This window comes from Manduca sexta, chromosome 23, assembly GCF_014839805.1.
Source record: "Manduca sexta isolate Smith_Timp_Sample1 chromosome 23, JHU_Msex_v1.0, whole genome shotgun sequence".
Lineage (NCBI taxonomy): Eukaryota > Metazoa > Arthropoda > Insecta > Lepidoptera > Sphingidae > Manduca > Manduca sexta.
Window position 1 is genome coordinate 6,391,284 of NC_051137.1, and position 26,245 is coordinate 6,417,528.

Sequence of the window (26,245 nt, forward strand, 5' to 3'; positions counted from 1 at the left end):
ATCTTTAAATTTAAGGTCATTGACCGGCCCTTGCTGCGACACGTGCACTTTGCATTACCTGAATACAATGAGGGTAAAGAGAACGTATACCAGTGATTAACTACTGTTTTTGTTTTTATCACAACCGCTATATTAGGTCATAATTTCCGGTGTAATAATGGAAACAATTTTGTTAAATAATGCATAAAGTTTTAATGAATGGGCGTTTAAATATCTAAGCCATATTTAATTGAAAACTTTGTGCAATTTTTGTTTTCCTTTTCTTCCTTTCTTCTTTTCCCTTTAAACACTTTTAGTATGTTTAATATTTTGCAATTTTTTTTTTGGTTACCTGATAGTGTTTTTAAGAGAAATGCTATATTGCTGAACATTTAGATAAGTTGTAAATTTTCCAAAGCAAATGGTATTTACGTTACATTAATTAAAATTTTAAATTTAAGAAAAGTAAGTATTATAAAAGCACACTTTTATGAGCCTTAATAAATATTGTATTTAAACCGAAACAATTATCTTGAAAGGTAATAATGCAGTTGAGCGATATAATGAATGAGCTCTATTTGTGGCTCATAAAACGTGTATGTAATTATAGTGCAGCGTACTGTGGTCTGTTATGTATATAAATATCAATCATAACACGCACTGGCCATCTGCTACTGAAGGCACACAGTATCGTTGCGAAGAGCGGTACACTTGCCATTTAGTGTTAAAACGTATGCATATCAAAGCCTATGCAGACAACGTGTTTCATGTACGCATTTTTGTTTCTCTGATTTCTTTGAATTTCCAGCATGCAATTTTATCTGTAAAAGTACACATTCCCCGACATCGTCTTTACTGCGTATTTAGTTGCGTTTGTAGAGCTTCGTTGGCGCAAACCTTCTCAAGACGTCTGCGTCTGCCCTATACTCTAGTACCCTTTCTCGAAAAAACAGCCATATATAAATAATAACTAACTAGTCAGAAGAACATTAAGTTTGAGTGTATAGTATGGTTTCCATATTATTATAATCTTTAAATTGTGCTGAGAAAGTGACACTAATTTTAATAAATAGATACAGCAGCATTAATGTAATAATTTTTAATCACTGCTATATAAACAATAGAAGCATATCTATATCTTCGGAAACAATGCCTTCTAGGGCTGGGCTCCTCGACGCCGAGGGCAGGAACTCGGGGGCCGGGACCCCTCGGAATAAGAGTACCTACTCCTGTCAACTGTGCACCTTTTGTCTCTTTCTAAGAGTCTGGGAGCACCGTAAAATCAACGAGACAGTTTTAAATTCGCACGGTTCAATGCGTTATAGTCGATTTAAAGCAGATTATCTGTCGCGTTCTGTATTCTGGAATAGAACACATAAAATCTTGTCGGTGCCACAATCTATAAAATTGTCGTATAAAATCGTGTTTCTAGTCGATTCTAACGAAAGATACATAATTTATTCTAAATAACATTATTATCTAAACACCTAATGCTTATCTATACTATTATATAAAGCTGAAGAGTTTGTTTGTTTGTTTGTTTGTTTGAACGCGCTAATCTCAGGAACTACCGGTCCAAACAGAAACATTATTTTTGTGTTGAATAGCCCTTTGTTCGTGGAGTGCTATAGGCTATATATCATCACGCTATACCCAATAGGAGCGGAGCAGTAATGGCGAATCTCAGGAACTACCGGTCCAAACTGAAACATTATTTTTGCGTTGGATAGTCCTTTGTTCGTGGAGTGCTATAAGCTATATATCATCACGCTATACCCAATAGGAGCGGAGCAGTAATGGCTAATCTCAGGAACTACCGATTCGAACTGAAAAATTCTTTTTGTGTTGAATAGTCCTTTGTTTGTGGAGTGCTCAAAGTTATATATCATCACGCTATGACCAATAGGAGCGGAGCAGTAATGGCTAATCTCAGGAACTATCGGTTTCAATTGAAAAATTCGTTTTGTGTTGCATAGCTCTTTATTTGTGGAGCGCTATAGGCTATATATCATCACGCTATGACCAATAGGAGCGGAGCAGTAATGGCTAATCTCAGGAACTACCGGTTTGAACTGAAAAAATCTTTTTGTGTTGGATAGCCCTTTGTTCCTGGAGTGCCATAGGCTATATATCATCACGCTATGACCAATAGGAGCGGAGCAGTTATGAAACATGTTGCAAAAACGGGGAAAATTATTAGTTTTGAGAGCTTCCGTTGCGTGCGCTGCGTAAACGGTTAAAGTTTTGCAACAATGATGTATGACGGGATTGTTTTTCCTAAAAAGTTCTAAAAAATATATTATAAAACAAAGTCCCCCGCTACATCTGTCTGCCTGAACGTGTTAAACTCAAAAACTATCCAACGTATTAAGATGAAATTTGGTATGGATACAGTTTGAGACCCTGGGAAGAACATAGGCTCCCGGGAAACTACTACTTTTATAACGGAAAACTTTAGCCTGAAAAACTTTATAACGCGGGCGAAGCCGCGGGCAAAAGCTAGTCAAAATCAAAAATAATACTAAATACACCCAATCAGAAAACCTTCATTTATAAAATTTTGAATAAGTAAAAATGATGTTAAAACCGTTAGGAAACGTTCGCCGTGCCGCGCCGGTGTGAAATTCGGATATTATGAGAAAGGATCGTGCATTTATCCCGAAGTTGGACAAAAGAGGTGCGGCGCTGGAGCGTTCGAGACAGCGCCATATTCTACCTTATCAAAGGAAATTTTCTGCTTATCATCCTTGGCACGAATTTAGCCATGTCTCTTTAGATCTAAAATGTTTTACAAAAATAACATTTAAATACACATATTGACGCTAAGATAAACGAAGGAAGTGTTAAAGAAATGCCAGAAAATATTTCCCACATGTCGAAACTCACAAGAAACACTTTTATTTTTTGTATGAAATTGGGTCAACTCATGTAATATGAGAGTGAAACAGGAACAGCGCAGTCATGCGGCCATAGGCGTAGCATCGTTCATACATTTTTATTTGCCTACTCAGTGACCGATGACAGATATTGATGGGAGTCAGCCGCCAGCAGACCCGCAGGGTCCACGTAATATTTGTCGGTGATCGCAGTCGAAACTAATGGGCCTCGAGTTTTATTTATATGACAGCCACATAAAGAGAAGCCAACGATAATATGATCGAAATTAATGGACGCATGCCGAAAACGGTCAAAGTTTTCCCTAAACTAATTTAATCAGTCCGAATGTTTTTCTTTGTTCTAATAATCACAAAGCAAAGTTAAAGTTGTTATACGGTGTTATTCGGGAGGGTGTTAGCTGAATTGATTTAGCATAAAATGTACAGTTACGTTGTAAATTAGGTAATTGTTAACATTAGGGGTTTCAATATTTAAAACACAATTTAGTATATTGGTAAACATTGTTTTACCACAACGGTATATCGACTATGTGGCCTATTATCAGTGGAAAAAACAGATAACAAATTAAAGACGTGATACATCTTACATAGACATCAAGTCTCTTCACCCTTACTTACTACTTTGTCAGCCTACATAAATGATTATATTGAAAATCAAACAAGATTTTGAATTACTCAACGTGAATAATTGGAAATATATTTTTAACCAAAAACAGTAAAGTAACAATTAAATCCAAATCTCTTGAATGCGGTTAGAACAATGGATGAGAGAGGATATTGTGAAGAGGCTAAAGAATTGTACACAATTTTATTATTCAGAGCACTTGACAAGGTGAAAAAGTGAAGGCGGCCGGAGTGCCTATTGTGGATGATGCGTGCTGCGATCCCACCGGAACTCTTCAAGCGTGCCTGCTGCGTAAGGAACATGGTAATTAGGTACCGCGCCGGTGGAGACGCTACCGGACTTAACGCGTCGCTCTTAGTCCAACTTATTATATTAAATTACTTTTCATCAGAATTAACATATTTCAATAATTAGATTTGACAAGTAATATAAAAAAACCTAATATGTGCACTGTCTTAATATTATTTACTTAAAAACTTGCAATTTAACGAGTAAAATTTTTGTTTCAGGTAATCCGACATATTTAAAAGGTATCTAAACGTATTTCATCCTACTATTTATGTTTTTTTTCAAAAACAAAGAACGAAGCAATTGGCAGTTACAAACTACAAATATCATGCGAAAAATATTCGAGCCAATACCGTCATGTTAGTGGCAGTTGCAACATCTTGAAACTATGATTTTTATGTAATCGGTATCATATACACAACTCGTTGGCAATACCGCTCTACTTCACTTGCTAACAAACAGACACTAGACGTCCATTCAGTTTATTTTGAGGGTTTGGATTTCCCGCTGCGCTTCTATGTTTTATTGAAAAAACTTGTGGAATTTAATAGGCGAACGTCATAGGGTTTTTTTTGTCGGAGCCGTGCATTGCCCCGTGTTATTATTGCCTCGTGGCAGCGCTTATTTATGTTTTTAAGGTACGCTAGCACGTATTGCAGTCGAAGGCTCCGTGATTAACATTTGTTATCAGAATAGAACATCGATGAATATTTCTCACTATTGTAAATATTTCCACCATTAAAATAGAAATGTTTACTAAAAGCTGTTATCTCTTTCTATTTCCAACAAAGTTAATCGGGATAATATTATACATATTTTATGCCACGAAATACTTCTACTTTTTAATAATATTTACTTGTTTCCTTATTCTATAATTTGCGGTTTAGTGAACATCACTTCAAAATGTAGAGTATTTCAACACCAGACAGTCCGACGTCGTAGACATAGCAATAGGGTTCTGTCAGCAACCCAAGGAAATTTTATTCTAAAGACAAAGTGAAAGTGGTGAGATATTCATATTAATCAAAATACGTGAATAGATCTTGCAGATTCGCTACAGTGTGCCTCTATCAATAACACCATGCTTGCCTCATTCCGTGGGGAACAGGTACATTATATTCAACAATGGGTTAATAAGATGAGTTAAATCTCAGTGAAATTCAGGAGACACGGCACTTTGTGTTCTTATAAAGTTGTCGTAATGTCGTGGTGTTTGTTACGCGGCTCGCTGCGAGTTTGCTGTGTGCTGACTCCGCTGATTTAGGGTGGAAACTTCACTTGTTTTGCATTTTACGGGAGCGCGGGGAAAGTCACCCCCGAGATTTGCATATTTTACAAGTAGGGTAACTTGCGAAGATGCGGTCCTTTACACAAGTTTCGTGTAGTGGGCTGAGGGCTCACATGCTTTTAGGGAGAGCCTCCCATAAGCGTGGTTAATTGAAACGTGCCTTATAATCCCAAGCTAACAGTCATGCTCAAGGGAATGGAGCGTGTATTGGAGGTTGTAAATCGAAAAAAAACTTCAAATGGTACCGACCAGTTCTATTTCCCGTTGCTAGTCATTTATTTGCTTTGTCAGCGGCCGTGTATCATCGTCGAATGAGTGCAGGTTTTGTCTGCTTCGGAAACGGGTTAAGCAAATAGTCCGTTCGTTATTCATATTCGACAAATTAAATTTTCACGTCCATTCGAATATAGTTTGCATTTCATCTGATCCAAACTTTAATTAACTGTCGGTGTTTTATTGAAAAACATATAAAATATTGAATTATTTATAACGCAATTTATTTAGAGAAATTAATATTGTTTTAAATATGTAATAAAGTAAAATAGCTGTGTTAAATTAGTAATTATAATATTATTGCCGTAAGTAGAACGAGGTGGTTTGGGACGAATACCCAACTTATAGTACATGTAGCTTTGCCAATTACGTATTGATCCCTGCCCTCGTAACTTATACAATACGTTAATGTCCTACATTTGTGCGAGGAATATATTTCGGTCCTTTCATCTTATATCATATTTCTGTGCGGATTTGTGAGGATTCTGTTTCATTAATTTTTTGGTACTTTGGTATTGGAAATGTAACATTTTGAATCAAAGCAAAATCATTGATTTTTTAAATATAATTACCTACTTATTTTCTTATAAATGTTTCTCTTAAGTAGTTGTTTAAACCAACTTAAAAATAGGTAAAGGAGAGATAAACAATTATATTAATTGAACACGTTTCATTTTAACCCAGTGAACAATAAAGATGTATTATAATTAAAGTAAGGAAAATAATTACTGGCCTTTATCTTTGTGGTTGGAGACAACGCAAAGCTATCCTAAACCTCAAAGGTGCAGGGACCAGAAGCAATCTGGGTGTTATTTGATTATTATATGAAACGTTGATATATCATTAATGTTAAATAATTATACTTACAAATGAAAATGCTTCATAATTACGTTACAATCATATCAGTATATTTTAAAAACGCTGTCGCAACTAATTCACTGTTTCGACAGTTTATCAGTTTGTAGACGGTTGCAAGTTGTATGCGCTACATATGTCACCCGCAGTTCTTGTTTGCATTTCATGATCCCCGGCTCGTATGTGCAGCTCGTATGCGCTGCGGTGATTTTCGCTATTGTTAACGCTGGCTGTTTTTATTTTTTTTTAGACATTTAAATCGTTTTTGTTCGAAAGGCTCACACTGATGGGTTTGAGGTTTATTGTTTTTTCCACTGGAAACTTGATATTTTTATCTATGCAGTTTCATTGTTTTTTCTATTGTCAATAAAAATATAACTTGAACTCTTTATTTTATTGCATAAAACCTGATTTATTAAACACAATATCAACTATATCCACGCCGTACTTATGAACATTCAAAATATTCTTAAAATTCCATAAGTGATTTACACGATAGAGGTAACTGCTAAATTGTTCATAGAGTCGACTAGCCATAGTCGAAGCCGGCTTGCCCTCGCGCCATCGGCCACGGCCAATAATCCAGTTAGAGCGACCGCACGAGCCGCCGGCGCTGGCCAGATCGATTCGTAATTGGGTGTACTTGCCTACCGCACCAGTCTGTTAAAACAAGCGATTTTTACAATTACTTACTCGCCAACTGTGATTCATTAAACACTGATTAATGAACTTCACGAAAAGTGTTTTGGTTCGTTAGAAGTGTCTACTTGGCTATCGGCGTGTTGCATGTTGGAAACTGTTTCCTTAGAATTAAAACACTTTTTTTAAGGTACAAGAAAAGAATTGTATTTATTTTATAGAACCTAATATAAGGTTGAATACATATTATTATTACCGTGAATGAAGGGCCTTACAAGCAAATTAATAATATTTGCTTTAATTTTAATAGATACAATTCTTAAGTATTGTAAATCTATTTGACTTTTGTGTAAACAAATATTTGTAAATTTGGCAAGTGGGATGCATTTTAAATGTAATTATAACTTAAAAGACATTTATTTGGTAGAGTCGTGCTGAAATAATAGTCTTCAAAATGAAAAGGTCGACTTTACGACTGATTCAGAGAAAATGAGCGTGAACTGACAGCTCACTTTTGTTTATTATGAGAGTTTCCTGAACGCTTTTTCATAATTCCTATCTCTCCTCAAAGCCCAGCAGCGAATTCATGCTTCATAATATGAAAAAGTATTGCAAGCATGTATTTTAACATAAATGAAATGTTGCGGATTTAGTTTTGTAGTCAAGTTTTTCAAATTACCCGGTAGAAAATTCAATGCGTTCCGTCACGTCACGTTAACAAATAACATTTATTTTGCTAAATCTGCCGTATTTTATTTTATTATTTGAATACACGCCTGGTAGCAAAAATTTAATAAATATTTGTCTTACAGACGGCGACCGTTGACGTAATGCATTTAATAAAATATGCGTCGTAAAACTGTTAGTTCTAACATTCTGTTTAATATTCGTTATTTATTCTCATAGATGGTTGGTTCCCAAGAGAAAGATATAAAATATATTTGTAAATATTATGTACTTATACAATTAATTTAAATCAAAATTCATATTTCATTACATACACCATTGGAAGCACAAGTAATTGGGGAAGTTAAATTAATTCAAAGTTAGTTTCTCGTGAACCATACCGCTAACCTAATCTCACATGTTACTGTTTGCATGTTAAAACTGTCACTGACAACTGTGTACAATCAAATCTAGTTTTCCTTGACTTGCGACTCCAACCGCAAAGTCGAATTGAAATGTCAGCGTTTCAAATATTCACTTCACGTAGTCGTGCGAGTGCTCACTCGTGGAAGTGTTCTTTTTGTACCAGATATCCGGCTTACAAGCGTAGGGGTCGGAGGATAAGTGATACCCAACGTCTATAAACGTACACAAAGCTTCAACAATCATGGAGAACTCAGACTATTAGGAAAGGAATTAAATGATTGATGTCTCGAGATTTTTTAGGCTCCTTGGCGTTGATTTTTATGAGACATAATGCTGACTGGTAAGTTTATTCATTCGGCTTCACATGAAGCATCTTCTCACTATATTCGACACATGAATAGTACAAATGTAAAAATCTTTCGCATCTTCTATATGTAGCGGAGGCGGTACAATTGTTTTTTTTTTTCGAAAACGCTATTTTTTTCTGTTTTAAACATGAGTTATATGTAAGTGCAAGCAAGGCTAGAGTAATTAATTATGTTAAAGAAAAAACATAAATTGAATATATTTATTGAGCAGAGTAAATTATTACGATTTAAAAAAAATATTAACTTTATCTTAATTTGCTTCTCTTGAACCCCCAAGAGGGGTAAATTAGGATAAACCTGATAAAATAAAAGTAGAAATTGTCGTTTCGCGTCATGACTATTAAATACGAAAGAAAAAATAAATAAAAAAAAAAAGATAGTGTGTTCAAAATTGCAATTTATGCTTAATAATTATGAATAGTTTTGTTTATATTTTTTTCCTTTGTCTTGATAAGCCCCTGCGCTATGTTGTCTCCTTCTCCCCTATTATAAATTTGAAATAGATAACTTCTAAAAATATAGTTAGCGCGCCATCTTCCCAGGAGGAGGGCCTTGAGAATGTTTGGCATTTGTTGCTTACAAATAATGAAAATGTGTTTTGATGTAAAAAAATAATAATTTTGCGCGTGAACATTGATTTCATTTAGTGAAGATGGTTAACATGTAACTTGAACGTACGTACTAGGTAATGATAAAGAGGCGTTATAATTATATTTTATTGCTGAAGCTGTTGCATTTAATTTTATAATGCTCTATAATCTAGTCAAAACCAAAACTGTAATAGAACTGAACTGTCACCTGGGTGTCTGTCTATCATAAACATTATTTTCAAAGACTTTCGTGTATATGATACAAAATTTGTGTACTTATAAATTATCTTGTTATACAGATATAAACTTTTTACATAAAGTACTGTATTTCAGGGAGCGCAAAGGATTTTATAAATATCTATATTGTTATCACGCGTAATGTAGTAAATTAAAGCGCAATTATAAAAAAGCGAAGGAATTGTAAATGTGTCTTTACATCCAATGAAGAAAAAAATAGTTATATTAACATAAGGATTTTCAAGAAAATGTTTCAAAGCAACCATTATTTTTTTTTCTGGTATTGGGGATGCTAATAAAAACTGCGATACCCCTCATAAATAGATGACGAAAATTCTCCATTGCTCCTCTCCTACAAAAACAATGAAACAAAGTGCATATATTCCTAGTACCTTTATATCTTGTAGTATTTACAAAATCCTGTTTGTGCAAGAACGGATTGGCTGGTTTTTAGCAGCTACGAAATAACTAGACTGTACTAGATTGAAATACAGTCCAGAAATGACAAAGCCAAACGAAAAATTAGGTCAGGTTAAAATGCAACTGTGTACACTGACCGATACCGAAACGTGGTTCGCGGTAACAAGGCACTGCAGGTTTTTTATTAGGTGACTCTGAAACAAATTATTTGCTCGGATTGATTTGCAAGCGTTGGATATATTATAAAGGAGTAATTCAACGTCGTTTCGGTCTTTAAATTTTGTAAAATTATACTCAAATTATAGTTGAAATCTTTAGTAGCCACAATTTTATATTGAATGAAGTTTTTATACACTATTATATTGTTAATAGCATACTTTTTCGAAAATATATCCTGTTAACACATCTTGAACATGACTACGTAGTAAGTAAGTACATGGCGCGGTGTGAAATGTGTGATGTGTATTTGGTACCTACCTCTGCTATTCAGGGGCCTTATTCTCTATCCCGCACGTTATTTTAATAGTGCCTAACAAGCACGTAACACAACGCATCATGTTTAGGACTATAGAAATTTGGCTTACAGAATACCATTCCACGCACATTTCTCGAAGATAACATGACACGGCCGCGTTACGCGTTTACACTATCATACAGAATAAGGGCCCTGTTTATAACCTACTTAGATAGCGTAAAAACGTCGCCGTGGGATATTAAAAAAGACAACTATCCCTATCCGTCCTTTATAACGGTATCGTCTTTATACTTTCTCCAAGTGAACTCTTGCTGCTTTTATTGTTAAAATGAACGACGGAGCAAAAACTATGCAAATCTAAATTACTCGGTAGCACATGCAACATATTTCAAAATATTAATGTTAATGCAGTGAAGCAAAGTTGTGTCGCGAACGTCGGAATTTCACAATAAAATGCAACTGAGATGAGAAATTATTTAACGCAATCTGCTCTTGTCAGTTTTTCATCAAACTGCCGGATTTATTCTGACGAAACTCGTAATCCCCGATTCACTGCGGCCTGCGGCTGCTTCCTCTACTGAAATATGGATTATGTCTATTCATTTGAAATTCAGAAGAGGTCTCCATCGCTTTCTCATTCCTTATGATGAACTCATTCCTTATACCTAATACCATTATATCTTCCCTTAGAAAACGCAATACTGAAATAAATTTGCTTTCGTGACACCTGCTGCTTATTCAGGGACCGTTTGTTTTTATTTGTTTGCAAATACCTATCCCACGCGCACTTGCAATATTTGCCGTCGAAGTTCTGTAACGATTGTTGTAGTAAATCCAAAGAAATTCCATTTAAGAAAGAAAGAGATCTTACGAAATATTAATATTAAACAATATGAATTTAAATGCTGATGTGTTTAGTAATGTCTCAAAATATTTTCAATACGTTTGGCGCAAGATATCTCCGACTTAATCTTTACAATTTGTTAAATATTATAAAGCACGTCCTTATGTACATTTGTGTTCCGCGAGATTTAAGAAACGTCTGCCATAATTATTTTCCACATTGATATTTAGGTTATCTCAGATAAGCGTCGTCTTGATCTAGTTCGTCCAGGTTATATTCAACAAAGCTAGCTCCGGCGCTGTAGAACGTAGATAACTAGCGTACAATAACTATAAAAGGGTGAAATAAATAGGAAACTGAATGCTGTCACGCGATTCCGGGACGTCTGTGGCGCCTCTCACAATGGCGCTCTAGCCTTGTCCGACTTCTGCATGTTTCACAATAGTTTTCAATAAACACCGCTCGTGTAACCTTTGCCCTTTTGCTTTTCCTATTACTGGAATTCAATTATAGGCGATCATGGCTAATTAATAATGCCAATACAAATTATTCGAATGAGATGCAATTATCAACGAATACTAATTTTAATATTTTTTGACTACTTTATTTTGTTTTGTTATGGCGCCAGTGGCGTCGTACGAGTGTTTGATAAACGGCGCCTTTTCCTCTCCTTGTTTTCGTCATCCTGGAAAAGTTCGATCATTATTAATACAAGCAAGCAAGATTATTTCTTTTTTCCATTTAGTTATTAATAAAAAGTAGGTACCGCTCCATTTTCATAAATTTTAGCAACCATATCTTGCGGTACACTTTCTGTATTAGCTTCCGCTAATAAATCTACGATGGAAGGAGGAAGGGGCGTTGTAGTTCCTGCAAAATACCATAGCAACGAACATAATGAATATGCTATTTTACCATAACAGATTTTTGGTATATCAATAAATATAATCAACTTACTTTGAAATTCAGATATAATTATTTTGTTGAAGTATTCCGCCAGTGTTTCAATTCTTTCTACTCCTTCTAAACGAAATATAAAATCACTTTAATTGATAAGTTAGTTTAACATCGAGTACTGGAATTTAAATTTAATTCTGATAATGCACTCACTCATGTGCGGCGGTCTCAAGTTGATGATGCGATTCTCTACTGCAAAAAATGTATGCTTTAATAAACTGCGGAATATAAATTAATTTAAATTTACTTACATATTTTTTCCACCTCCTCATCCACATCAGAAATGCGCACTGAAATAATTTCCATGGTGACTTTAGGATAATGTTTTTTTTAAACGCTTTTGGATATACTGATATTTATGAAGATGGAAGAGCAGAACTTAAAAGAACCGAAATGGTAATGGTAAAAGCATAAAAAGATCTTTTTGAAATACTTATACATCTAGCTATATTTGTAAATTGATAATATTATACGTGAAATAAGCACCTCAATTTAAGAATACGTAAAGAAAATAAAATATTTAAATTCTAGTGCACCCTTAGTTTAGACAAAACGACCATTAAACCTACTTACACATTTTACGAAACCGTTTCAGAGCTAAGGTGTATTCTTCATTATGGTTATCACCAACTATAAAAATATGTTATCACTTCTATTAATGCCCCAATGAACGCCTAACATATAAATAAATATATTCCTTGCTTAACTTACCTAGATTATTAGCGGGTTTGTTTACTTCTTGTTTACATTTTGTATGCAACCTACAGGTGTCCAGATTTGACATATCTTGGCATTTATATTGCCAACGGCATGCTGGTGTAGACGTATTAGATATATCTGAACATAACAAAATCAAGATACTATGAATAACACGATTAACACTATGCACCACGTCGCGTCATACTCCTCGTCTCTCCATTGCGCGGTTTAGCGTTTAAAAATTATATTATTTTTGGCTAGTTCTGATAAACTATCCCAACTGCTAACTACGCGCTTATAATAAATTAATCAAAATTCCTATCTGTAAGCGTGTCAATAAAAAATATTCTGATTGGTCCATTTTCGCCAGGGTTCCGAAGGTTCGTTCGTTTATTCGGTTCGTTCACTCGTTTATAGGAATCACCCTGAACCGCCGTGTATTAATCCACTTAGATACCAAACAATTAAATTTGTTGTTACCTACCATTATTTTTAATACCTTTCAAGCTGTCAGCGTTATATTTATTTTGATTGCTTCTTAAAACTGTAAATAATTTCGCGTTTTAAAACATAATATATTTTTAAGTGCAAAATTATTACAAAATGCATTTTAAAGATACCATTTGTTTTACTTTTCTTGAGATACACAATGTTCGGCTTCTGTTTCGATCGTATCTTGACACGCTTTTTCTGTTGACCAATATCCTTAGGTGATTTATTAGCATTTTTTATTTTTTCATCTCTCAAACCCGCTTTGACGACTAATCGACGTTTTTTCGCCAGCCTGCTGGCTAAATCTATAACTATAAAGGAAATGACATCCTAATCAAATCCTAAACAGTAAACAGATAATCTTATCTACAATTAAGTTGCGCTTTGTTACCTTGACGACGTTTGTTTTTGTTTGGCTTTGTACGTCCAGTGTTATCTTTCTTTGTTATCACTGAAATAAACACAGTGTTAGTAAATAGCAGCTGTAATACTACGTAATTATTATAATCACTTACGTCTGTAGTGGCATTGTCTCGGTTTGGTGTCAACGCCTACATATTGTCCTAGAATGTAGATAGTTATTCAAAAGTAGTATGCAAGTACTAAATATGTACTTAGGTGATAATAATTATAATATTAACTCTGTATTAACCTTTACTATTTATAACTTATAAGCCATTTCTTTACCATTTGGTTGTAATATCGGTTCCTAGAATTTGCATACTTTTGTAACACGAGATAAAAATTGACAGGTATGTATTGTTACTTTTAAGCAAGCTATAATTGAAAATGGTTACGTGTAAAAATTCACGAAGGAAGTCTGGGTTTTAGGCCAGAATACCTATGTAATTTAGAGTTATCCTGTCCTTAATCCGTTCATTGCCTGTACACTAATTGCTGATTACCAACTTATAAGAGCTATTTAATCTTTTTAATTTTACAATAAATCAGTTTACTGCAAATTTTTCAATCGTCAGATAAAAGTTAGCTATGAAATAATTTTGAACTAACCGAATATAAAAGTTAGAAAAATGCACCAGTTATACATGCATGTCATTTTTAATAGTTTGTGTTTAACTTTATCGTATAAATAAATTTTATTTGATGATATTAAATTCTAAGAGCTGAATTAAACATAAACATACCTTCGAAATTTAAAATTCTATACTTTGGTGTTGCTGTTACCGACTCTGATGCAGTGCGCAGATTTGCAGCTGGTAAAACATAAAGAATAGACTTAATTAACATATTCCAGAAAGGAAACAAACAAAAAAATGTTACTCACGCTCTCCGCTCAAAGCAAGAGCTTGTAATGCATCCAATCCGGAAATATCAAAATCTAAAAAAAAAACAAATTTTACAGTTTTTTATTGCTTGTAATTAGTCCAAAAATTACCTGAACATATAATGCATTTACAACATTTTGTCACCTTTTAACGTCACTATTCTTTTATGTGTAAGAACTGAAAACAATAAAAGTGTTTAAAGTCAATCTATAGGGAGTTTTAAACAAGCGGCAGTACGTTATAAATCGATTATACGCACAAAAAGCTTCAAATAATCTGTCGGATAACTCTTGGGAGTTTTTAGCCGAGCTCACAATGCCTTTGCCCTCTAGAACAAAAAGAGAGCGATGAATTTAAATTGATTTATCACTTATCCACACTTTACCTTATTTGAACATTAAACACCACTCACCCCCAGGGTTTTCAACTGAAATAACAATGGTTTATACATAAGTGTTCCCGTGACTACACATAATAATAGGCAAGTAATTATAGCAAATTGTTTTGCTAATTCAGTTCCTATCACAATTAGCTGTCCAATCAACAGTAATGGGTTTAGGTCAACCTAGATTGACTTAGTCGTGATTTCTATGCTTTATTAGAGTAGCAGTGACTTATTATAGCCTCGTGGCTCATTAAACAGGCCCTATTACCGTATCACGTAATGACGAACAAAGAATGACATGTCACGTGGAAGATTGACACATACGTGACGATCAATTTTAATTACAATTTGCATAACCTATATTTAAATATTGAAAGAAATATTCGCAACATTGTTACGTGATTCGATTCAACTTAGGTTTAACACTGCTATTGTGTTGTATACTCCCATAGGTAACACGGTATTACAGCTATGCATAAAACAAAACATTAACTTGTCTGTGATATTATGCTAGAGTATATTGGCGAATGATTCTTTGAAGGCACGGAATATTTTGTCTCTTTGGTAATTTATGCCTCCATTCGCAATATCCAGAAAGTAACAAATATATGTGTAAGTGTAGGTATACTAATATACTAAATACATCCCCAGCACGCGATAGTGTGCTCAAGGTGGTTTGCCGGCTATTATACAAACGTGCTTTATGACCAACTGGATGCCAATGAAATTTAACAACTTATATGGACACGTTCTTTTATAGTGTTAATAATTCGCGTTTCTTTGAATACCTTGTATACTAAACAAAATAAAATATACGCACCCTTAGATAACAGTTTTTTTGCAATAGGTAACATTTCGCTAGGAGTAAAAGTGTCACCTGAAATGAAATAATATTTACAGTTCTCTCATTAATTCATTAATTAATTTTGTCAAATAAAAAGTTGCTGTCTTTAAGTTGCTGTGACAATTTAAATAAAGATTTACGATAATTATTTTAATTGAGTTCTTATAAACATTACAAATAGAATTCATTTACCTGCCATGACTGATCTTTTCTCCTCTGCAAAAATATAACATTATAAATATTATGTTAATTATTTAAGAATAATTTTATTAACCCGTGTTTGAATTTTATTGACCAACTTATCAAATAGGCAGTTTGTAGGCAGCTGCCACTAACCACAGTCCTTCACATTTATATACCATGACAATCTATATATTATATAAAAAATATGAGTATTAATGTTCTCTATGGACTCAAAAACCGCTGGGGTGTTTTTATATATTTTTTTAAAATAATCTTCAGATTATTCCAGCAATTGGTTCAGTCAAGTTTAGTAGCGATCGAACCACCAGAAGTCATCTGGCTGTAGATTAGTAAGTAAATTAGTAGCAACTCGTGCGAACTCATCGCGGGTCGCTAATTACTTTATAAAAATATATAAACACTTACAATGAAATTTAATCACCAATTATCTCACCTTTTAGTTGGAATCTGGGGGTGTCACTATCTGGGTCGTTGTTAGAAGAGTCATTTTCGTCAGTTTCTTTATTATTTTTTGACTGGTTTAAATCATTTTCTTCTTCTTGGTCACTAGCATCGGACCCTTGATTGATTTCATTAGATTCTGTATTTTGCTCAACAGAATCCGAAGTTTGGCCAACTGTGGTTTTAGCATTATTATCAGAGTCGTTTTTTGAATAATTAGATTCGTTTTTGGAATTTTCAGAACCATTTTTAGAATTACTTTCAGGGTCGTTTTTAGAATTATTATCAGAATCGCTTTCTATATCGCCCATCGTTTCTTCCTTTTTTAATCTTAAGTAGCTGGTTTTCTTTTCTGCAACTTCTTCTGTAAATGGTTGTTTGTTACAATGGTAATAATTAACCGACACTAAACATTCAAATATTAAGGAAAAATGTACTTGCTTAAAGCATCTTTTTTAGGATACGTTGATTTCGCCGTAGTATACGCTACCATAAATATAACACCCTAAAAGTAAAATTTAAATTAAATTTTGCATTGAAATGAAGTTGACTTATTATAAAAATATATTAGTGAATAATTACTATTAATAAAGAAAAGATCAATCCTCGTCCTTCCATTTCCAGCCAGTTACATGAGTATGTGTACAAAAAATAATCATTTCGAATAAAAATAATTGGAAACGATAATGAAAATGCAATGACCGTGTAATCCGAGTGAGTTATTGGCTATCGTCGCCATTGTTTTGTGAGTTGGGACTTGTAACAATACGTCAATGAGGTCATCAATTATTATGTCCAGAAGATGACACTTGGTAGCACAGCATATTTACTCCGATAATATTATTCTATTATTAAACGTATCATCTCATTTGCTCGTATTATGTTATAAAAACCCGCAATAACAAACAGTAGTATATAATGAATATCATAAAACAATAGTTAAGTAGGTATCCATCTTTTTTGTTTAATTGTACAGAAAATGTTGTCGAACGCTTTGACTTAATTTTTCATATATCAGCACATTATAAAAATAATGTTTTACTTTCCTACCCAACAAGATATTAAAAACCTCGAAATATCAAATTACAAGGTTGCTTCTTACACACTCGTAAAATAGATAATTTATTCCTCTTTCTTGCTTCACGCGCCATTCTTCCTATATGTTATATCTTGTATTTTCCTTCCTTTCATTTTCTAAGAAGGAAATTGATAGGCATATAACTATTGGAAATAGAGTGTAGGCACATCTCTCACTTGAGTTACGAATACATCATGTTCTATCCGCCATTTTCCATGAATAGTTATTCATCCTGTATAGTTTGTGTTATATTGTATTGGACATTGGACTGACAAGATTATAATATTTTTCGCTGAATTTAGTTTAGTAAATAGTTTGTATATTAAGCACAATATTATGACTACGCGTCATACATAATACACCAATAAAAATGGTCCAAAATATATAGGTCCATGGTAAAGTCTTACATAATTTTACACTATTTATAAAACGTGTTTACAAAGTGCAACCTTAACTCGAACTTATCTGTAGGCGTTGACAAGGACATTTGTTGTGCAACAGCAAAGTTTAATTTAATACAAATCTACTAATTATGAAACCTCTCGGAACGCTTTATAACGCGAGTGTCAGATATGTTGTTATTGTGTACACGTAACCGCAGGTCTCGCCTCAGCTTAGGACATGTTGCTGCAATAATAAAACTCAGTGATCCCTGCCAATCTCGCCTTAGCATTAAAATCGTAACGTATTCTACAAGCTAATGTTGCTATTCTCATCTTTCTTATGATTTTTATAAAATTCTTATGATATAATTCAATTACTTTTAGAAAAAAGTAGTAGGAAAGTAGTTTTAAAATATGTTTTAACATACCTACTTTGCATAATGATTTCTTATGTTTACGCGAATGTTAGACATTGAAATTAAACTAATTTTCGGATTCTATCGCGGTGTTAGTATTTTATTTTCTCCCGACGTTTCGAAGACTTTGCAGCCTTCATGGTCACGGGGGGGACTGAGGTGTTGTTCATCCGTAAAGTCAAAGTTACAATATCTACCTACATTTTACAATTATACAAATATTTAATTTTTTTTAAAAATTTTAGCTGTTGGTGGTCCGATCTACGCAGAATGAGCTCACAGTGTCTTGAAGTCTGGCAGCCGGTCTTTTGGGTTCCGATTTAATTAAATGTAGAACTGGATCCCAGGCTTGTGCAAGCTCCTCAATCCTCGCCAAAGAACACCGATTCCTGCCTAGGATGATTCGCGAGGCTATTGAAATTAAAAAACATCCTAATTTCAATAGGGAAGATGGTTGGAAGCTTGCACAAGCCTGGGATCCAGTTCTACATTTAATTAAATCGGAACCCAAAAACCGGCTGCCAGATTTCAGACACTGTGAGCTCATTCTGCGTAGATCGGACCACCAACAGCTAAAATTTAAAAATAAAAAATAATTTAAAAGTTGTATAATTGTAAAATGTAGGTAGATATTGTAACTTTGACTTTACGGATGAACAACACCTCAGTCCCCCCCGTGACCATGAAGGCTGCAAAGTCTTCGAAACGTCGGGAGAAAATAAAATACTAACACCGCGATAGAATCCGAAAATTAGTTTAATTTCAATACCTACTTTGGTAGGTCAACTATCTTTACTCCACAAAATTGTATACACATACGATTTGTTGCAATGACCTTAAATACAATTATCGAATGTGTTTTGTCATGGAAGTTCAAACTGATGTTGCTACATCATCGGACCTATTTCGAACAGTAAGCTGATTAACACACGGCGAGTAGTGACGCATGTCGCATTGCCTCGCGACCCCGCGTTGCAGTATGCGAAACTAATTATCCGATTTTCATCTAAAATCATACGGAATTTTGATATTACATTATTATATCCATTACCCAATCGCGTATTCCGACGTCATTGCGCTTTGACGTGTGATAATCGTCTACTGGTAGACAAAGAAGCGCTTTATAATAATTCCTCATACTGTTTACGCAAATGTTGATTGAAATAAAAAAATAAAAATCAGATTTTACCACGTGACCATGAAGGCCGCAGTCTTCGGAACGTCGCGTCGCGTCGGGAGACAATTTTAATATAAAAACCACAATAAAATCCGAAAAATTGTTATATTTCGAAGCGATTAATAATTATAATCTTTGTTACTAAAAAGGTACATTTTTTAATAAACCATTTTCCATTCATTGTAGGAGTCCTATCAGTGATCTTTGATGCGGTCACGAGACAGCGCACCCAATCTGTATAATTAAAACCCTGTCCCCAGCTAGCGGTCAGCCGGGAATATGATATTTGTTCAGCATATTCCTATTAAATAATATAGCACCGTCTCGATTACTTTTTACAAAGACTACCGTTTATTGGTTTTTGCGGTTTGCTTTGCTATTAGTAATTTATAGGAGAGATGTAACGTGATACAGAATGTCCTTCTGTTTGATTAAGGTTATTCATGCATGCATATGTTACTGTGAAGAGGGTTCTAAAAAAAATGGACCACATATAAACACGTGCGTATCTGTAACAATGGAAAAGCGGTTAGATCCAGTTTTTATACTTTCACTTACAGTTTGCATATTTCAATTTCCGAGTCGTTAGTGGCGCGGCGCGGCGCGGTGTGTGGTAATACAATAACCCACAGTACAGATCAATCTAGTTGTGAGATTTGTTGATGCCGGCGTATCGGATAGCAGCGAGTGCAAGCAATGGTGAAAGGTTGCAGCACGATGACCTGCGAAAGATATGCTCCCGGTAGCGAACACTTTGTTCCATTGTGGAGCCGTCAGTTTCGCCACTTAACACTACTCTCACCGCAAGGAAAAGTTGCTAACATCTCACAAATTACTAACGAGTTTCGTAAAACACTCATTGTCCGTTTGATCTAGATTTCTTTGTTATTCAGCTGTTACATTTATTCCAGCAATGGGTTATCTCGGACGACCTCAATTGTGTAAAGATATGAAACGCTACAATCTTAATGCACTGATGCATATAAGTGTAAAAGAATATCGTATGTATAGGGTGTTCTTCTATTTCGTTTCTTTAACAATGTAGTAATATTAGGAACTGCAGTATAATATATAACATATTTTATTTCGATTCCGCTTTCTGATTCTTGGCAGGTTTATACGGAGTGGGTAACAAAAAAAATTGTTTCCATAATATGTCTTAAGAAAAAAACTTAACCACGTAATATTTTTATAGCCTTACAAAACTATTGTATCCTTTTTTGAATTGCACCTACGTATACTTTTGTATAATCAGAGCATTGAACTTCTAATCACTTTAAAAGGAATCCTGAACCCACGTTTCCTTATACAAAAATAGTCTTTTCGTATAATTGAATACATTAGATCTAATTGAGCTTTTTAAAGAGTAAAAAGAGGGTGAGCGTTTGCGATCAGCAGGCCGAACACGACAGGTCCATCCAGAGCCTGGCGTGCTCGCCGCCCGCACCGCGCGCGTCCCCAGCGAGACGTGCCGCGACTCGCTACTAAACACTTCATTTACCTCGTTGGTTTCTTCCTTAATTGGCTTTAATGGATTCACCGAGAGCACTTACTTTTATAACGACTACTTACGTTGTTTTGCACTAAGATATTTACTAAGCGTTTCCTGCAAATAAATGTAACAAATTATGAAGCTGACAGACCGAACCGAAACGGAATTTAAATTATTCCGAGTAAATATTCGAAACTGTGCAATAACTATGCCCGGTGACTAGCGCTATCCTACGACAGTAGATGCTTTAGCTACCCTCAGGTCAAATATTTATTTAAACACGATAGGTTTGCTGTAAATTAAATAAATATATAAATATCGAATTTAGGCGGATATCTTGAAACGGTACGCCGAGCGTCGCCCTCCCACGTCACATAATTTTACGGCAACTGATAGAGATCCGACGTGCGCCGTCTAGACGCGACTGAAGGGCCAGACTAGTTTTACAACCGCATAGACGCACCCCCGGAGCTTCCGGACTGATCTGGCAACAGATCCGATTTAAGAATGCAGATGGTAATTCGTAGGAGGTGTGATTTCCGATGGAAACGGACGCAAACTGAACCAACGGCCCGGAGAGATGTCTTGTGACATTTCTGAGTGCATTTTACGTTTGAACTAAATTGATGTCTTTCTAGCGAAATAGTAGAGATTTGTCTCAATACATACAATGTTTCTGTTTTACTAATACATGTTATCATGCCGATATAATTGAGAATAGAGTAGTATGGGATAAAAATAGATCATTAAGCTAGAGTTTTTTTACCTATTACAATAATATTAAACATTCAGTTTATTGTTCGATTGCATTCGTATATATCTTATAAATATTTTTTCAGTCCATGTTCTATAAACTAACATGAATTATATAATAAATATTCAAGTTATACTTTATAGTCGGGAAGTTTCTATTTACATTTTAATTTTATCTAAAATCATTAATGCATATAAAAATATAAAAAAAAAATATATATCCTACTGTGGCTAGGCTCAAGACCCAAGCCACCGGTTGTTAGGGATTCAAAATGAAGAATCTCACAACACTCACAATGCGTGCCATGTCTATTCCTGCCTCCTACATTGGGCTCTTGACTCTATGGCCAATTGAGAGCTTCTGGAGATGTTGGTCGAGGATTTTTATTATCAACCCATGGACAGAAACGACAATCGGAACACAAATTTTATAATAGTAATAATAAGTTGTACTTATTAGCAATATGCGGAGACGTACCTTTACATAGATTCTTCCATTTTTACTTGAACATATATAAATTAATATAATTAGTTATATCCGTAATATTTATATTATTACTCCGTATGATATACATTATTATTTTTTTAACAGAAATAATATACGTATGTATCATCTCATCTTCAACGCACCTTATCTCTCCAAAATGGGCTTGACTCTGTGTAGAGCAGTCTTAGAGCCCGGTCTCTACAAGCGCCTGTGTAATGCCAACCCCTCTGGAAGGTCCAGCCTCTGTTAAATCGGCTTAGTAGAAGTTAGAAGAATCCCATCGTGGGAATCAAACTAGATACTCTAGATTCATAGCCTATAACATACGCTGCTAATAAATCAACAAGGCGACACAACTATACGTTAATAACACTAAAAACAGTTAGTACGAACACCACATATAAGCAGTTACGAGGTAAAGTATAACATAAGCCGCCTTATTACAAAACGAGGTTTAACTAAAAACTCTGGTTTAAACCTATGCAAATTACGGTTTATATAAAAATGGTATTACAAAAAGTGGTTTAACGATAAACCATGGACTATTTGATGGTCTAATCTTAAACCTCGGCGGCCCCTAGTTTGACGATGGTCTAAATCGTAAATGTCAAATCAAATTTCAAATCATTTGGCAGATTATCTCTTAAATTGGCGTCTGTTTCGTTGTCTCGTGTTATTTTTTATCGAAAATGGATATTAACGTGGTAGATTCCGTCGATATTGAGGATATTGAAGCCGTTGAGCTACTGGAAACGCCACGCCTACGCAATAGACTCGCCTCAGTACTCCAATTTTCAGATCTTTTTTTCTTTCGTTGATCCATCACTATAATACAAAGAGTCAATTGTTCTATACAATAAGACACTGATAATAAATTTCAAAGGTATTTGCAATAGTCACCGCAATAGTTTTCTTTTAATGTTAAGGTTTCATATAATGCGCGGGAAGCTTACGTTTCGTAACACGCATTTTGATGTATTACCAGCTAATACAACATTAGTCAAAACTTGAAACCTAAACAAAATTGCAATCGAAGTTACAACTATTATTGATCTTGGAGCAAAATAACCAAGTCTGAATATTTTTTATACTCCTAAATTTTATTTAATGATTAACATTGTATGAAAAGGTTTTCTTTTTTGAGTATATCGAACGTTGCGATTGAATGATGTCGCATTGAACGAATGTTGTTTGTAATTATTTGTGGTTTATATATAGGCCATGGTTCAAATGGCGGTACTAAGAAGTCTACGGTTTTTATGAGTTTTGTAATACGAACAAATTTAAACCGTGGTTTCCCAGATAAGCCTGGTTTTGTTAGTACAGGTTTAAGCTAAGGTTTATTTCGCTTTTTGTAATAAGACGGAAGATGTTTAATATTTTTGTTGGAAAATTTAAAAACAGAATTTAGTGGCTGAAGTAATTTGTAAGTAAAGTTTTTAGTTGCACAATATGTGTTGTTTTATATGGGTAAGTAAATACATTAGCCTTGTGGATATATATTTTTTATATTAACTCTCATAATATGTAATCTCACACAAAATATGATTAGTGCTACTTACAAATGAACGAAGATGACCGAAATTAATTTATACAATTGCACAACTAAAGAATGTATCCGAAAAGTGAGATGTAGCAAAACAAAACAAATAAATTTATTTGAAACACAATATTGCCTTTCACTTCAACACACAAGCATCAATCAAATTGATGCAATTTTAGGGCATTTACTGCAAAAACAATGAACCATTATAGCTTCCTTTACAAGTGGTGTGTGCTGCGCGGCCAGCATTGTACATTCACCTTACACACAATCTCCGTCATGGATTTATAAATTAATATTTTTTGGGTTTTGCGAAATAAAGAGTTAATTGTGTTTGAATCAAGCTGTGGTGAATCAAATGAAGTGTTACCTCACAGACACTTGAAGTACGTTGAGGGAAGCGCAAACCAAATAAAATACACTTTTTTATTTTACTCGTGAATGAATCCAAAAAATAGTAATAGTTGTTAGGCAGGATGTAAACTGAGAGCCAACACGGAACGATATTGAATCGTATTTTAAAATATCGGACACAAGTGCTTTTGTCTCTGAACACATTCCCACCGTCTCAGTCCACTTGACAAAGAAAATTGAAATCCACAAGCTTCTTGTTGGCCGTAAAACGGTTCAAAGTGGCTTAACAAAATCCGCAAACGCGTATACTCTGCGGACCGCAGAAAGAAAATATGCCATCTGCGTATTGTGGCCTGGACTTCTGTTATTGCAGTTTTATACACTGGACGAGCGCGTTTATGAAAGTAACTTGTTACAGTCACTAGCCATTTAGTTTATTGTTGATTTAGTTGACGAATAGAGTTATACAGATAAGGGGGTATCACTATGTTTTGGGTAAGCTGATATATATCTGCTTATAACACAGAACTCGATGAACACTAGAGACATTCATATAAAGGTTATTTATTAGTATAATATTAATTAAATTGTCTACTTAATGTCCGTATTTCAAAAAACCTGTAAATGTTAAAGAATTCGTACTAAGTTTCAGATTTATAAATGCTCATTCCTTAGTTTGTCATTTCTTGTCAGTATTAAAGCAATTAAAATTTTAAAACATTAACTCATACAGAAGATTTGAAGTAACGTACTGTGTACAATATTTTCCATATTATTACTACACTACTTGTATAACGCACTCTAAACGCTTTTTATAAAATCTTTTTAATTCTAAACTTGATATAACTATATTATTAAATGCATATTTTATATATCACTTCCTTTATTAACGGTTAAACTAGTTTTAAAGGCATAAAGATATAACGGGTTGGCGGTTAGGTATTAAATACAGGCAGTTTAAAAAACCTGTAATAAGGTACAGAGCCTGCCCAGTTACGCGAGGTTGCGTGCGTTTATATTATAAATAATGTTACATATTAAAGTTATTATGCTATTTATAACGTTGGTAACAGTATATAGTTAAAAGATTATATCAGTTTTTTTTGTTATGTATTTAGTATGAAATATATTTTGCACGTAAATATTCAATAGGTCCCACTAAATTATATTAATCTGTTCATATTTACCTTATGGTTTTTTTGTGAACAATCTATTCATATAATTAATAACCAGTTCTTGGATATTATTGCTTTAATTTATAGAGTCGTACGACATTCGCTATATATTCTAAAACTGTAAAATGTATTAGTTTTTCAGGGATTTTAAAAAATCGGAAAACTAAGCTGAACTGTTTCATTTAGTGACAAAAACTGAGCGAAAGATTTATTGCAACAAAACGGTTGCTACAATATAAAACCAACAGCGAACCGTAGAGCCACTCTAACGAACACGAATATCAATATCCGTTCTACCGCCGTGCCTCCAGCTACAATATTGTCACCGTATATTTTTTTAACCTATCTTTTCGAATATCAAATCCAATATGAAACCCCAACGCCTATCGAATCAGTAAGCTCAAAGGATACCTCCATAAAAATTCGGGTTCAATTCCCAGACGCGATAAATATTTACTTAATTTTATGGTGCTGACGCTGAGTGTTTTTGACAAATAAATTTATTACATTTCTCAACATCTCGTTTAGTATCTTAAAATAATAGTCGCAATATTGTGTTTCGTGTTAATTACATTACTAACACGTGCCCGTTTTTGTAACGAAAGTAAACATTATATTTGATATTAACATTCATAGGACGTGGTTATATCAAATAAGATTATTATATTTTAATAATCCTATACATACTGACACATATGATCAAGTAGAGCCAAATTTGCGGTACTTAGATATGCTATCGAATGGCAACTCATTTATTCTTACATATAAATGCTCCTGCATGTATAAAAAAAAATATGAATTTTTGATAGAACAATAATAAATATTGTTACTTTCAGTTGATATGCTAGTTAAAATATATTAGTTGTAAAATTATAAGTAATATTTTTTTAGTTCTATGTTTTAACTTTTACTCTATTTTTATTACATTAAAGCAATGCAAGGTTTCGATCTATTAAATTTGTTTCACATTTACTTTTATACGCATAAATGTAAAAAAAAACTGTATTGATATGAATTAAATAAACTTGAAAGCTATAAAATTTCCTCTACGCCGCTTAAAATAGTGAAAGCTAAATTCGATTTCTTTTATATGCTACAACACTATATAGAATACCAAGAAATAAAAATATTGTCATCGTTTATGTTATACAATTTCAGTCCAACTTCAATGTGTAGTCACGGAGATTGATTTTATATAAGCACAGGTAG

The 26,245-nt window shown here is 34.0% G+C and overlaps 2 protein-coding genes across 5 annotated transcripts in view; one reads left to right on the top strand and one right to left on the bottom strand.

Annotated features, from left to right (window-relative positions):
- The window catches only part of LOC115451286, a 115,057-nt gene that overhangs the window by 19,366 nt on the left and 69,446 nt on the right, over positions 1 to 26,245 (top strand). For 2 of the 3 annotated variants that reach the window (XM_037441973.1, XM_037441975.1), the window contains exon 2: positions 4,011 to 4,031. The exons of the other annotated variant lie outside the window; for it this stretch is intronic. The gene's annotated coding sequence lies outside the window, so the exon portion shown is untranslated. The remainder of the gene's footprint in view (positions 1 to 4,010; positions 4,032 to 26,245) is intronic. 3 annotated transcript variants of the gene reach the window in all.
- On the bottom strand, positions 11,439 to 16,883 carry LOC115451288 (probable serine/threonine-protein kinase DDB_G0282963). Of its 2 annotated transcripts, none has more exons than XM_030179567.2 (21): positions 16,761 to 16,883; positions 16,620 to 16,683; positions 16,171 to 16,542; positions 15,726 to 15,749; positions 15,510 to 15,566; positions 14,717 to 14,731; positions 14,564 to 14,632; positions 14,449 to 14,481; positions 14,304 to 14,357; positions 14,164 to 14,232; positions 13,534 to 13,581; positions 13,410 to 13,469; positions 13,147 to 13,329; positions 13,011 to 13,070; positions 12,539 to 12,664; positions 12,401 to 12,457; positions 12,079 to 12,117; positions 11,981 to 12,019; positions 11,828 to 11,890; positions 11,637 to 11,740; positions 11,439 to 11,555 (listed from the first exon to the last, which is right to left on the bottom strand). In XM_030179567.2, exons 1-21 carry the CDS (start codon positions 16,794 to 16,796, stop codon positions 11,487 to 11,489), a joined length of 1,641 nt encoding a protein of 546 aa, XP_030035427.2. In that variant the 5' UTR covers positions 16,797 to 16,883; the 3' UTR covers positions 11,439 to 11,486. The 2 variants fall into 2 exon arrangements, with proteins under 2 accessions (XP_030035427.2, XP_030035426.2); XM_030179566.2 differs by having other exon boundaries at positions 11,828 to 11,893.